The 14,476-nt window shown below is 33.9% G+C and overlaps 1 protein-coding gene and 1 pseudogene across 1 annotated transcript; both read right to left on the reverse strand.

Annotated features, from left to right (window-relative positions):
* Window positions 1-334: 334 nt before the first annotated feature.
* LOC120254279 lies at window positions 335-6,725 on the reverse strand (annotated as a pseudogene).
* Window positions 6,726-12,188: 5,463 nt separating this feature from the next.
* Window positions 12,189-14,182, reverse strand: LOC120254280 (receptor-like protein kinase). The gene is made up of 2 exons (XM_039262403.1): window positions 12,421-14,182; window positions 12,189-12,307 (listed from the first exon to the last, which is right to left on the reverse strand). The coding sequence occupies exons 1-2, from the start codon at window positions 14,180-14,182 to the stop codon at window positions 12,189-12,191; spliced, it is 1,881 nt and encodes a 626-aa protein (XP_039118337.1).
* Window positions 14,183-14,476: the final 294 nt, after the last annotated feature.

A 14,476-nucleotide genomic window follows, 5' to 3' on the forward strand; every position in this document is an offset into this window, starting at 1 on the left:
TAAATGGTCCCCTTCATTAGACTTCTTCTGAGTTCCCTGCACAAGAGTGCTGTTTGCCTTTGAAAGTTAAAAACGCTATTCAGTCTATTGTCTCTTTCTTAAGATTTGGAATCTTATTTGATGGCCAATGAACATATATACATAGTAGTTTTATGTACAAGTTGCTTTCACTTTTCTAAATTAATAACATAACTTCAGAAAATGGACAAAGCTCCATGCACGCACCTATTTTACAAAAACCAACTTATCATATCAACATTAGACTATACAATTTACAAGAGAAAAGATAAAAAAACTAGTTACAAAAATCTAAGTATTTTTGAATCATCTATATATTAAATATAGTAAATTAATCAGCAAGCAAGCCTCATCAAGTCTAATGATCAGTAGCAGCAGCAATGTCTACTACATGCAGTGGTGTTTCTGAATTTGGAGTTGCAAGCTCAGTTGAAACATTTCCTTCTTCAAATGTTTGACTTGTAGAGAAACTAATTGGACTTTGAGGACAATTGTTATTAAAAGGGCTAGAATGTGGAGACTGATCCTCAGTACTTCTCTTTGATCCATCCTTTACTTCAGCATTCCTAAATGTATGAGAAGATAAGTCTCTCTGATCGAAAAGCTGACCGATAGACTGAAGACGCCACCGGAGAGAACTCTGTGATGCCATGTTCGACATCAATTGATGTCTGTTCTTGTACAAGAAGGTGATCCAGTAAAGGAAGAAAGCCAACAATGAAACAGTTCCTGTGATGAGAAACAAGCCCCAGAAACTTGTGAAGTCTAAACTGTTTGATGAGAGCTTGCTCCCTAGTTTAGGACAGTTTGTTTGATCTCCAAACCATCTCCTCTCGATGTCGGACATCTCATCGCCCTCTGTAATGTTTAGTATCGCTCTCGAGAGGTCTGATACAATCGGTGAACCTTTTGGGAACACCTGTGCAATGACATATCGGTAAATTGAATCTATATAGATGAAAGTATATATATGGAATGAATGTATATATACTTACAAAGCCAAATCCACTAGTTTTGTAGGTCTGGCCAGCCATGGTGTAGTTGTCACAATGATCTTTAAGGAAGACTTTGAGATAAGGAATCTCATCTATAATTGCTGCAACTCCACCATTTCGGCTCCCTTTGGCCAAAGCTTCAGCATACTCTTGAGGTGATCTAAAGGGTATAAGTTTTTCTTGATCAAATTTCCATGTTTTAACTAGGAATCCCTTAACAAAGGAGTCCTTAAGGTACCCTACACGCTCTCCATTGTCTTTGAGCTCACTGATATGGGTGTAACTTGGTTCAAATTGCTCTACTGTCAGCAATGATGTCAAGCTGGCAGTGTAACTTGATTGCAAGATCAACACAACAAACACCCATATGATCACCACTAGTCTCGCTAAATTACTCACTATGTTCTCTCCTACATCAAACCAAAACTATGTTAGTATTAGTTTGTCATGTAAATATTGTACAATGTAATTAGCTGTTTGGTATGATGATCACTTAACTGTGAGCAAATACTAGAGTTGAGAAGGTGAAGTAGAAGATAGTTCCAATTTGGTTTGTCGGAGGACCTCGAAACTCTGGATTGATTCGATGTTCAAGCACCCATATAATAGAGCCTGTGAAGACGAAGAAACCAAGGCTCACAAGCCATAAGTCTGGTGTCAATGGCTTTGACAAAGATCCACGCATTCTTGCTCCTCTGGTTCTTTATCGGCACCACCATCGATATTCCAGCAACGGTATACGGCAACGTGAAGTCTACATACTCTGATCTATTCGATGTAATCGTCATATCTGCCACCACCGCATCATACTTCTGTTTTTCCAACAAATATGTATAATTAAAACAAATAAATCATACCAAGCTCTGATACCATATTAAATCAAAAATAACTTACTTTATCCGCCACTTGACGAGCGAGGAGATCATAAGATCCGGTGCTCTTCCCATCAGAGCTTGAGTAGTTAAAATACTCAAACGGCAATGCATAAGGCAGTCTCTTCACTGCTGCCTCAAACACTTCAATCACAAAACCTCCGGCGATCACCTCATTTGTCTTCGCATCTACTTTTATATCCAAAAAGGATTTAAAACCGGGGAGGACGGTTCCTGGCACGGCGATCCTCAGCTTCTTCTCACCCGTCGGTGTTTCCCAACCTTTCGGTACTCTTGTCGACTCCCCCGGCCATATCACTGGCCCAAGACTCTCCGAGTTATTACCACCACCTTTGAGCGTCCGAGATAAGCCAGCCCCCGGAGTCCAGTAACCAATCTCTCTCCCACTCTGATCACCGTTGAAGTTCAATACCTGAAATGCCGACACATTCAACTCTCCATCAACAAGAAGAAATTTTTCCGGCAAGGCCAGTGAAACTCAACACTCTTATATGCATCAAGAAGCTTCTGCCCGGTCTTGGACGCTGCAATCTCCGATAAATCAGTCTTTCCATTTGAACTCATGACTCGACCATTATCAAGTGGAGACGCAGCCTCCACCGCCATCGCCACCGCTGACACCGTATCATATGCCCAGTAACCATACGTAGTGAGTATCATACTCTCACTCTCATCAGCATCATCAGCAAACTCACGTCTAAACTCTCTCCTCCACCTCCTTTGGAACTCAGCCAGCTTACCAGTCATCGGAACATAAGGCCGGAGACCAATCACGCCTTTCATTGAATCATGAGTGATGGAAGAGTTCATCAAACGGATTAGACTAGTGAGCTTCTCACTAATAATCCAAACATAATCATCAGTCATCATGCCGGCCTCCTCGGCTTTTTGGAAAAACCGGGAGGCGAGGGGCGTAGACATGTGCACAAAGAAAACTCTTGTTTGCATGGTTTTAAGCAAGTAAAGCTCTGATGAAATATGGTCATCATTTGAATTCTTGGAGAGAAGAGTGCGGTAGGGGACGGTGATGTCGGCGTCGAGAAGGGAGTCGATGAGGGAAGGGATGAAGCCGGCGCAGGAATCAGTGTCTTCGTAGATGGGGACGAGACGGTGCCAGCCGTAGAATTTGATGAGGGAGGCGATGGCCGGAGATTGGGCGGCGTCGGTGAGACCAGTGCGGAGGAAGAAAGGTGACTGGGAGGGGGAGATAGATGGACTCGTCGCCGAGAAAGAGATAATGGGAATTTTTGCTTTTTCACCGAGATCTCCGACGAACTGCGCCTCGCCGGAGGTTTGTGGTCCGATGATCGCCTGAACCTTTCTCATTTTTTTATAAGGTCTAAAGCTGAAAAATATATATGTTAATGTGCATTTTTAATATTGTATTTTATAAATATGATAAATACATATATAATCAGATTGTAAAAAAATAATAATAATAACAATCTATACATGAGCTCTCATATGAGAGCATAAAAATTGAGTTGTAAACCCGCTCTTTATATTATAAATTTTTTATATTATTATTTTAGTGTGTTTTAAATCCGATAATAAAATTAGTAAATTAAATCTTACGTAATGGATTGAGTATCACTCAACCGGCTCTTTGGTTTAAGAAAAAATTTGATATTTGAACATTTAGAATAAAGTCAACTGCTCCATATAATTGAAACAATTAAAGAAAAAGTTGGTATGAAATATGAAGTAGTGAGTAAACTTTTTGACTGGTATTCTTAAGACCGTGATTTAAGATGTTTGAACAATTCAACATTAGCCTTTTGTAGACCACTGTGATTGATTTGTTCAACACAAAGATCATTGAATTTAAAGTAATATTTAGCAAGTTGAAGATTTTATTTTTATAACGATAGGGACATCAACTTAGATCCTTAATCATGTTTAGATAACGAGTCAAATCCCCAATTTTTCTATGGAGATAATTGTACAATTTTTCGTTTATTCCAATGATAATAAATTTTTTATAAAATTGAGTTTAATATTTAGACTCTACATATAATTCTTGATCACGGTTTAAAAATAAAAATCAAACTCTGAACTTTCTATATATATATAAATAGATAAATTACTACCACTTATTATAGCAATAATTGAATTAGTAAAATTAAGTTCAATATCTAATATATATGTATATATATGAGCACAGATCATATGTTCGTAGATTTAAAATTTAGAAACTACAATAATTTTACAAAAACCAAATTAAAAATTAATTAATTTAAACTAAAAACCTAATTAACCCACTAATGTCTCTATCTCTATTCGCAATCATTACTGTGCTCAATTGCGAATATTTTACAGAACTTCTGCAGTTAACAGTTAATATTTTCTCTCTATTTATATATATAGATAATTACACTACCACTTATTATAGCAATAATTGAATTAGTAAAAATTAAGTTCAATATCTAATATATATGTATATATATGAGCTACAGATCATATGTTCAGTAGATTTAAAAATTTAGAACTACAATAATTTTACAAAAACCAAATTAAAAATTACTAATTTAAACTAAAACCCTAATTAACCCACTAATGTCTCTATCTCTATTCGTAATCATTACTCGTGCTCAATTGCGAATATTTTATGAACTTCTGCAGTTAACGGTTAATATTTTCTCTCTATTTATATATATAGATAATTACACTACCACTTATTATAGCAATAATTGAATTAGTAAAATTAAGTTCAATATCTAATATATATGTATATATATATGAGCACAGATCATATGTTCGTAGATTTAAAATTTAGAACTACAATAATTTTACAAAGACCAAATTAAAATTAATTAATCTAAACTAAACCTAATTAACCCACTAATGTCTCTATCTCTATTCGCAATCATTACTGTGCTCAATTACGAATATTTTATGAACTTCCGCAGTTAATGGTTAATATTTTCTCTCTATTTATATATATAAAAGGGTCTTAAAACATGACCAAAATTCGCTAGCATTCCCCCAATAAAAAAAAATAAAGTAAAAGCAGGTATCTCTAAGTTAGAGGAATGAGTATTAATTAACAAATGCATATTTTATGTTAATGTGCATTTTTAATATTGTATTTCATAAATACGACAAATACATATATAATCAGATTGCAAAAAAATAATAATAACAATCTATACATAAACTCTTATATGAGAGCATAAAAATTGAGTTATAAACCCGCTCTTTATATTATGAATTTTTTATATTATTATTTTAGTGTGTTTAAATCCCGATAATAAAATTAGTAAACTAAATCTTACGTAATGGATTGAGTATCACTCAACTGGCTCTTTTGGTTTAAGAAAAATTTGATATTTGAACATTTAGAATAAAGTCAACTGCTCCATATAATTGAAACAATTAAAGAAAAAGTTGGTATGAAATATGAAGTAGTGAGTAAACTTTTTGACTGGTATTCTTAAGACCGTGATTTAAGATGTTTGAACAATTCAACATTAGCCTTTTGTAGACCACTGTGATTGATTTGTTCAACACAAAGATCATTGAATTTAAGTAATATTTAGCAAGTTGAAGATTTTATTTTTTTATAACGATAGGGACATCAACTTAGATCCTTAATCATAGTTTAGATAACGAGTCAAATCCCCAATTTTCTATGGAGATAATTGTACAATTTTTCGTTTATTCCAATGATAATAAATTTTATAAAATTGAGTTTTAATATTTGGACTCTACATATAATTCTTGATCACGGTTTAAAATAAAAATCAAACTCTGAACTTTCTATATATATATATATATATAAATAGATAATTACACTACCACTTATTATAGCAATAATTGAATTAGTAAAATTAAGTTCAATATCTAATATATATGCATATATATGAGCACAGATCATATGTTCGTAGATTTAAAATTTAGAACTACAATAATTTTTACAAAAACCAAATTAAAATTAATTAATTTAAACTAAAACCTAATTAACCCACTAATGTCTCTATCTCTATTCGCAATCATTACAGTGCTCAATTGCGAATATTTTTATGAACTTCTGCAGTTAACAGTTAATATTTTCTCTCTATTTTATATATATAGATAATTACACTACCACTTATTATAGCAATAATTTGAATTAGTAAAAATTAAGTTCAATATCTAATATATATGTATATATATGAGCACAGATCATATGTTCGTAGATTTAAAAATTTAGAACTACAATAATTTTTACAAAAACCAAAATTAAAAATTAATTAATCTAAACTAAACTTAATTAACCCACTAATGTCTCTATCTCTATTCGCAATCATTATTATGCTCAATTGCGAATATTTTATGAACTTCTGCAGTTAACGGTTAATATTTTCTCTCTATTTATATATATATATATATATATAAAAAGGGTCTTAAAAACATGACCAAAATTCGCTAGCATTCCCCAATAAAAAGAAAATAAAGTAAAAGCAGGTATCTCTAAGTTAGAGGAATGAGTATTAATTAACAAATGTCAAAGATAACTAGAGCGGATGGGAGGCCCACAATGCAGCTACGCAACCGGAAAAATTTAATGTCAACTGTCAACTCTATCAACAAAACATGTATTGCCTGATTTGATCCCTCAAGCTAAGAAAAACAAAAGAAGAAAAGAACCTCCGTCAGCGGCGCCGATGACTTGCCGGAGGGAATCACGGAGCTTGAAAACAATCCTAGTGTTGTAGTCAGGATGAGAAGTATAGAAATCATCCTTGGCCATCTTCATGGACAAAAAGCAGGTCTTGCCCAATGAAGAATTCATATCGAGGACGACGCCAATACTCACCGGCGTCGGCTCCCCGGAGAAGATGGGGAGCAAAAACAAGGATTGAAGAAGATGATGAGGAAGAGGAGGTGGTCCTTCATGTTAATTATGGAGTGAATGGAATATGGCTTGGTGCAAGGCCTAGTGGTGATGTGTGTATAAAATGGTGAGGTTTTGGATCATTGAGAAGACTTGAGAAAAAAAGAGTCTACTTTAAATAATAAATATATTAGTATTTCTTGTTCCCTTAATTATAAAACCTTTAGGGGTCTGTTTGGTCTGCAAAATAAAAATATGGCGATAATTTTTATTACGTAGAATTACGAAAGTAATTATTACGAAATTATAATATATTTTTATTCCTACAGAATGAGTAGTTTTGATTCTCAGAAAATAAAAAATACGGAGATCGACCGGATTCGATAGCTAGATCACGGCTGGATCTGCAGTGTCTCTGAGGCACCAGTCGGCGGACCACGATGGATCGCTCAGTGTATCATCTGAGGCCGGTGGGCCGGTGACTGAGTCAGTAGCTTCTTCGGACCACCGAGTGGATCATGCGACTATGTCACGCGAGCAGATGGGACCCGAGTGATCGACTGTCGATGGGATCGATGACTCGGCCGTGGGGCCGGTTTGAGATGCCGGGTCGAGATGGTGTGGCTGTCACCGGAGGTCGAGTCGAGCACCCATGTGGCTAGATCGAAAAAGAGAGAGACTTTTCTGATAAAAAAATATTCACCAAGAGTGGAATATTTTTATCTTATAACGTCTATATTACTCTAGTAATTTTTATACTCTAAAATAAAAGTACTGAAACATAGATATAAGCGGAATTATCGAAAAATATTAAATTATGGCATATTGTGCAGATTATGCCATAATTTTGGACTATCCAAACAGGCCCTTAGTATTCTTAATTTATATGGTTTAACTAAACAATAAGGTTAAGGTGGTCAGTGATGGTTTAGTTTATTAGTTTGGTCGTTATTTGTATTTGGCTTTGTGGACATGATGAACTCAGTCTAATTTGGGATCTTTTTGTGCACTCTTTAGAAATAAAGCAACCGTGTGGTCGATAAATGATGCCGGATCTTTGGTCTTTAAAACGGGGGAACAAATAGATAAACACTAACGACTTGTGGTCATTGGTTTGTTTTAGGTGATAAAATCTTTGTCTTATATAATTATTATAAAAATAAATACCCCTTCTCGAGTCCTTTTTATATGTCTCCTTCTAACAGCTTTTATTTTTATTTTATTTTTATTTTTATTTTATTATAAATATGACAAAATGTTATTAATCAACCGAGCCGAGAATTGAATGTTTAGTTTACGCGCTTTTATTTGGTGACACGAGATATAAGCTACAAGTGCGAATCTATAACTGAAAAATTTATTATCACTATTATGTCCAATGAAATTCAGCTCCAAATATTTGAACGTTTTTATACTCGTCCTTTGTAGTAGGGCAAATGTTGCTTAGGCATGATGTTTTTTAGTATTTTTATTTATCTAATTAAAAATTTATAACATAATAAATAAATAATTTTTAAAATTTATTTTTTAAATCTTACATATAAATCATGTTTAACTATTCCACTTCTCCAATAGTGATTCAGAGAGACAAGGAAAGAAATAATTAAAGAGAGAAAAATTAATAGAATTTTAAAAGTTTTTAAATACAACTAATTTTTGAAATTTGATATAATTTTTATAAATTTAAAATTATCAATGAATTTTGACCATTTGCTAAATTTGTGTGACAGAGACCGGAGGTAGCAACATCTTCACATGTTTTTAGTCTTTTGGACAAAAAGCAAAGAATAGAATAGATTGGCAATTTGCAATTATTAATACTTTTTGAATTAAATTATTATTTTATATAATTAGCGTCAACATAAATGTAACTTTCACATCTTTTAATTTAAGCGATGGACAGATAAATTAATTAACTTTTCATTTCTCCTATCAACAACTCCAGATGTGAAAAAGCTTAAACTCAAAAATTTTAATTAGTTTTCCTAATAAATTTGTGATTTATTTACTTTACTTAAAATATATATATATATTAATTAATTTATTAGCACTATGAGCAGAAGCCTACAATTGTTGGATAATTAATTAATTATCTTGTAATATGAAGATAATTCTCTATATTAAACCTAAAAATTTATAGTACTTATCTTATTATGCAGAAAATAAGAATAAAATAATCAAAAAATTTAGAGTTCAAAACTCATTAGAAACAATAATAGTAACTAGTCATTGGTAGTAGATACAGTTTCCCAGTCCAACTCTTTGTCCCTAACTGAGAGTGTGCAGATTGGACGATTAATTCTCTATTCATGTGTATACTCATGATGTATGTAGTGCTTGTCATTTTTGAATAAAAAAAAATCTTTATATTAAATTGTTATTTAATATAATTAAAAGACAAGCAGCATCTTCAGCTGCGTCTAATCTTTGAACCTAATGGACACATTAAATTAGCACCTTGCAATTGTTGATAATCCTCTATACTAAATTATCATTTTATATAATTATAAAATAAGTTTTTAATTTATAATAATAAATAAAGAAATGAATGATAAATTTCAAATGCACCTCCAAATCATGTAACAATTTTAATATTTTAACTATTAATTATTATTATTTTTTAAATATACTAGGGGTGGCAATAGTCTATCAGACCATGCCGTGGGATCTCGTCAAATCGAATAAAAAGGGTTTGGACATAAGTTTTGCAAATCCGAGACAGGTCCGAACATGACTTAGTTGTCATGATTTAAATCCGGGCCGGGTCCAGACATGAAAATTCAGACAATCGGGCCCTTTTACCCCTAAAATTTTAAAAGTTCTGCAATCTTAGGACCCAATTTGTTATAAGACGATTTTTCTAAAAACTTCAAACATATATTATTAAGACTTAAGTATGATTTGAGTTGAGTTTTGAATTATTGACGTACTGTTTTTCGTTTTAATGTGAGATTAAATTATTTTTATATAATTTAATATTTTTAGTGAACTTAAAAATAAAGCTTTTATAAAATTTTGGACAAATTTAAACATCCGCATAATCCCGGTCTTTAAAATAAGCCAGGGTTTGAACATGTTAAGTATGTCCAAATTTTAAAATTAAACCTAACAGCAGTTTTTCTATTTATATTAATAGTTACTCCGAACCCGATTTTTGTCCGGATCCCGGATTTTTACCACCCTAAAAATATACATTATTAACCCATGCCGCTTCCTCTCCTCCATAAGAAAGATAGGGGATGATAATAAAATAATTTCTTAAAAATTTTAATAAAGTTAAATAATATACAAAAGTAAATTAAAAAAAATAAAAATAAACCACTTGGATTAAAGAAAAAGCATGGTATATATAATTGATAATAAAAAAAAAATCCAATAGACATAAAAATAACAAAAATAGCTGACATAATCAGTAATTATATAATATAAACATAGACATCGTAAATTAAAACTGACAGTAAGCTCGTTAGAGTGCCTCAGACAGTAACAGCAATGCCAACTAGACTGTGCCAATGTAAGTCTCTTCACAGTAAGTCCCAGTGTCAATGTGAGATTCCAATATAACAGGGTAAATTTTTCAAATGTGGGTCCTGAATATTAAGAGAATTAGAGGGAAGTTTTGAGTAAACTAAAACTTGAGAGGGACCTTAAAGCAATGTTCCTTCAGTGATACATAACAAGGTATCTAGAATTTTAGGAAAAGAAGACTAACTGTAGATGACTTCAATGTGCCAACTTGAGCTAAGCTTATTCCTGCCAAGTCTCCATCACATGAAAGACTAGAATAATTTAGCAGAGTTAAATAGTTTAGAAGACGACGAACATTAAATAATGAGATTTATCTATTATTCAAATTTGAGGGCTTGAGATTCTTCGAAGAGAATTTCATGACCTTATATGATGACAAGTAAAGGATGCTATCCAATGACTCATATTCTTCTTTCATTCTCAGCAGAAATTTTTCATGATAATTGCAATGCAGAAAAAGACAGTCATGATCAACACTAGCGCAGGAATTTCAATATTTGAAAATGCAGTTGTTACTGCCGAATACTTTGGAAAGAAGAAAGCTAAGTGTGTGTAAAATATCAAGTTATTAAGAGATCAATTGACTGGGAATTCATTCGAAAGAATTCGACAGCAAAAATAACCAAGCACAGATAGACAAGTCTCAAAATCTAGAAGAGAATACATTCATTATATCTCAGTTTTTTTGAGGAATTTCTTCGGCAATTCAATAAATTAATTAATAAACTTGTAGTAGAGAATAATGCAATACCAAACATTATACTAAATGGTTTAGGTCGATAATGATATGTAAGTAAACTATTAATTTAAATCTAAAAAATGATTTTCTTTCAAGAATTCGAGTCATTCCTTTGGCATTAGTCACAATCAAAAGGAGCTCAATGAGTTCATTGGTGACAAGTAGAAGAGAATAATCCAATACTGAAATTATATTAAATGACTAACAATGATATGTTAGTAAACTATTTATATCACAAGATTGATTTTATTTAAGAATTCAAGTGGAGAGTAAACAAAGTGCAGTTCACCTACCATCTATCAGTCATGATATCTTTGAAAACATGGAAATGTTCAACACATGCCCTCTTTTAATAATGGTTTTGTTATCTTTGGAAACTCATCAGATTTCATTATACATGCCTCACTTTTGAATGTTTGAACAACTTCCTTTTTCTAAGTGTTAGATTTGAGCATATAGTCAAACAATAGTATAGAAAGAATCCTTATTTCCTAAAAGACTCCCAACTCCCAAGTCCTCCCAAAGACTTCACTTTCCCAAAATAAGCTGACTTTCTTCCCAATTTTGTGGCAGATATGCAAAAACATCTCATCAAATTTCAGTTATTCAAAAGATGAAAAGATATTGCATCCAAAATCAAACAAATAAGCATGAATTCAATGCAAAAAGATCAGCTTACCAGGAAATGAAGTAGATGTTGAAACCGAGAATAGCTGCATGGCATGCAGATTTCTTGAAGATAGAAGAGATTAGATCAGGCATGAAAAAATGTTGATCGAAATCTTAAAGCAACGAAGACGAAGATTGAAATTTGGAACTTGAAACTTACAATACATAGACCATTTCTTTTGTCAGAGGAAATCAGAAAACAACCGACATTGTACAATGTGGATCAGTCTCATTACATACTTCTTCAAGAAACCGATTCAGCACTGATGACTACAAAAAGGTCAGTGATGCTCATTTGATGTCCTTTCCATATCTAGCAACACTGGATCTCAAGTCTGTTAGCTGTGCAACAACACTCCTCATCGAAGGCCTGTCACTCGCCTCACTGGCTGTACATTGTAAGGCCAACTTGAGTACTCGTCTCATTTCCAACTCTACAGAACCGATAATTTCATGCCTGATACTTGGATCAATAATAATATTAACATCATCAGTACCATTCAAAGTTGAAAGTGCCCAATTTACAATGTTCATGTTATCCGGAAAAAGATGGATCCAAAAGCCATCTTCCTTGTTATCAATTCAAGTAGAACCACCCCATAGCTATACATGTCGGACTCCTTGTTTCTTCTAGTTGTAAATGCAGTTTCTGACAGAAGAGAATCAAAAACAAGTCATCAACAAGTTATGAGTTTGCATTCTGTTTTTCTGAAACAATTGTTAATGATAAAGTATGAAAAATATGAAGAATATAAGTCATACCAGGTGACATATAGCCAATGGTGCCCATGATTGCCGAGGACTGAGGAGATGCTGAAATTTGATCCATGAGCTTGGCAATTCCGAAATCAGAGATATGAGGTTCCATGTTAGAGTCTAAAAAGAATGTTCTTGGTTTGATGTCACGGTGAATAATAGCCGGGTTGCAGTCATCGTGGAGATAGGCAAGGCCTTGAGCAATTCCAAGAGCTATCTTGTAGCGCGCATTCCATTCCAAAACTGGCGGAGGCTTTATCTCATGTAAAACATCATGAAGACTTCCATTTTCCATATATTCGTAGAGAATCAATCCATAGTCATTTTTCAGCCAAAAGTCCACCAATCTCACAAGATTTCTATGCCTGATCTTACCAACTGTTTGGATTTCTCTGACCATGCTCACATTGGATCCTTTCTGAGTAGAGAAAACAAGTTTCTTCACAGCATAGACTTCATTCGGACTCAGCAAAGCTTTGTAAACAGTTCCATGAGCTCCATTTCCCAAAATGTACTTCTCATTCAAATTTTCAGTGGCTTCAATTACTTTGTTCAGGAGGAAAGATGATCCTTCATGTAACGATGGCCTTCCCTCAGTAACTCTCCTACGTCCAAGGAGAATACAACCACATCCAAGGAACAGTAACATGCAGAAAAAGAACGAACCAAGACTAATCAGCACAATGGCAATCGTACTGAGATCTTTTCTTATCCTGCTTCCACCACATAATGTAAGACTGCTATTCTTCAAGCAAGAAAATTCACCTTCCGGACAACAAAGGCCTGCATTGCCCGTAAATGAGCTTGGAAAGGAAACCAACAAGTTTAACAAATTTTTCGGCAAAGAACCAGTGAACTGATTATATGAAACATTCACCTGGAGCAATGAACTAAGATCACGCAATGAAGTTAGTTCTCCGGTCAGATTATTGTTAGAGACATCAAGACTCTGTAGTCTATTCAGATTTGCAAACTCTGAAGGAATCTGGCCAGTTAGTCCGTTACTGCTAAGGTTTAAAGCTATTTGAAGACTGCTTACTCTGCCCAATGATGAAGGAATCATGCCGCCGAAGTTATTAGCACCAAGCTGCAATTCGAGCAACATCTCAAATCCTGACAAGAAATCTGGGATCCCGCCACTGAATTGATTGCCTTGTAGCATCAGTTGAGACAGAAGCAACAAGTTTTTCAGGCTCAATGGAACTGTTCCATTGAAAGAATTAAAGCTCAAATTCAGTATATCTAACTTACTGCATTGAGAAATTTGTGAAGGCAACTGACCATATAATCTGTTACTCGATAAATCTAAAACATGCAAATTAACTAGCTTTCCAATTTCTTGAGGAACCGAGCCTTTGATCTTGTTGCTTGATAAGTTTATCATAGTGACATTAACACAATTACCCACACTTGGAGGTAATGGCCCATTCAAATTATTCTCCCTCAAATCCATGTACAACAGGCTTGAATCCTCAGCAAAATCAGGTAGAGAACCACTGAGCTTGTTATTCCTAAGAATCAGCCTCCTCAGACTTGAACAGTTCCCGACATCGGCAGGCACATTACCTTCGAGTAAATTATAACCCAAGTTCAAAAACCTCCAATTGTTTCCCCATGACAGATATTTGGTGGGATGCCTCCAACAAAAATTATTATTAGTGAAGTCAATTTGCACTAAACTACTGTTGATCCCCAACCCTTGAGGTATGACACCACTAAACCGGTTATTGAAAAGAGTGACATTCTTAAGGTTTCTAAGTTCAGTCATCACTGGAGACAAAAGCCCAGAGAGAGAGTTGTTGTAAACAAGAACCTCTTCGAGGCTCTTGATCCTCAAATCTCAACCCGGAAACTCACGGTGAAGTAGTTTGTAAACAGACGGAGAGTTTTGAGATTAGACAGCTGACCCAATTCTCTTGGAATAATGCCTTCAAGCTGGTTCTCATATGCCTGAAAATCATACAGTGATCGACAATTCCCTATATCCCGAGGAATCGGCCCTGACAGAGAGTTCTGAGAGAGATATAGTATCTCAAGGTTTTCTAGCAAACTGATGGAAGGC

Source organism: Dioscorea cayenensis, unplaced genomic scaffold, assembly GCF_009730915.1.
Source record: "Dioscorea cayenensis subsp. rotundata cultivar TDr96_F1 unplaced genomic scaffold, TDr96_F1_v2_PseudoChromosome.rev07_lg8_w22 25.fasta BLBR01000404.1, whole genome shotgun sequence".
Classification (NCBI taxonomy): domain Eukaryota; kingdom Viridiplantae; phylum Streptophyta; class Magnoliopsida; order Dioscoreales; family Dioscoreaceae; genus Dioscorea; species Dioscorea cayenensis.

Bases quoted from the DNA above. Each gene is read 5' to 3' on its own strand.
- LOC120254280 (XM_039262403.1), bottom strand. From the start codon at position 14,182: ATGACTGAACTTAGAAACCTTAAGAATGTCACTCTTTTCAATAACCGG. The intron at 12,308-12,420 runs GTATGACTTATA...CTCTTCTGTCAG, and splicing joins CATTGGCTATATGTCACCTG to AAACTGCATTTACAACTAGA.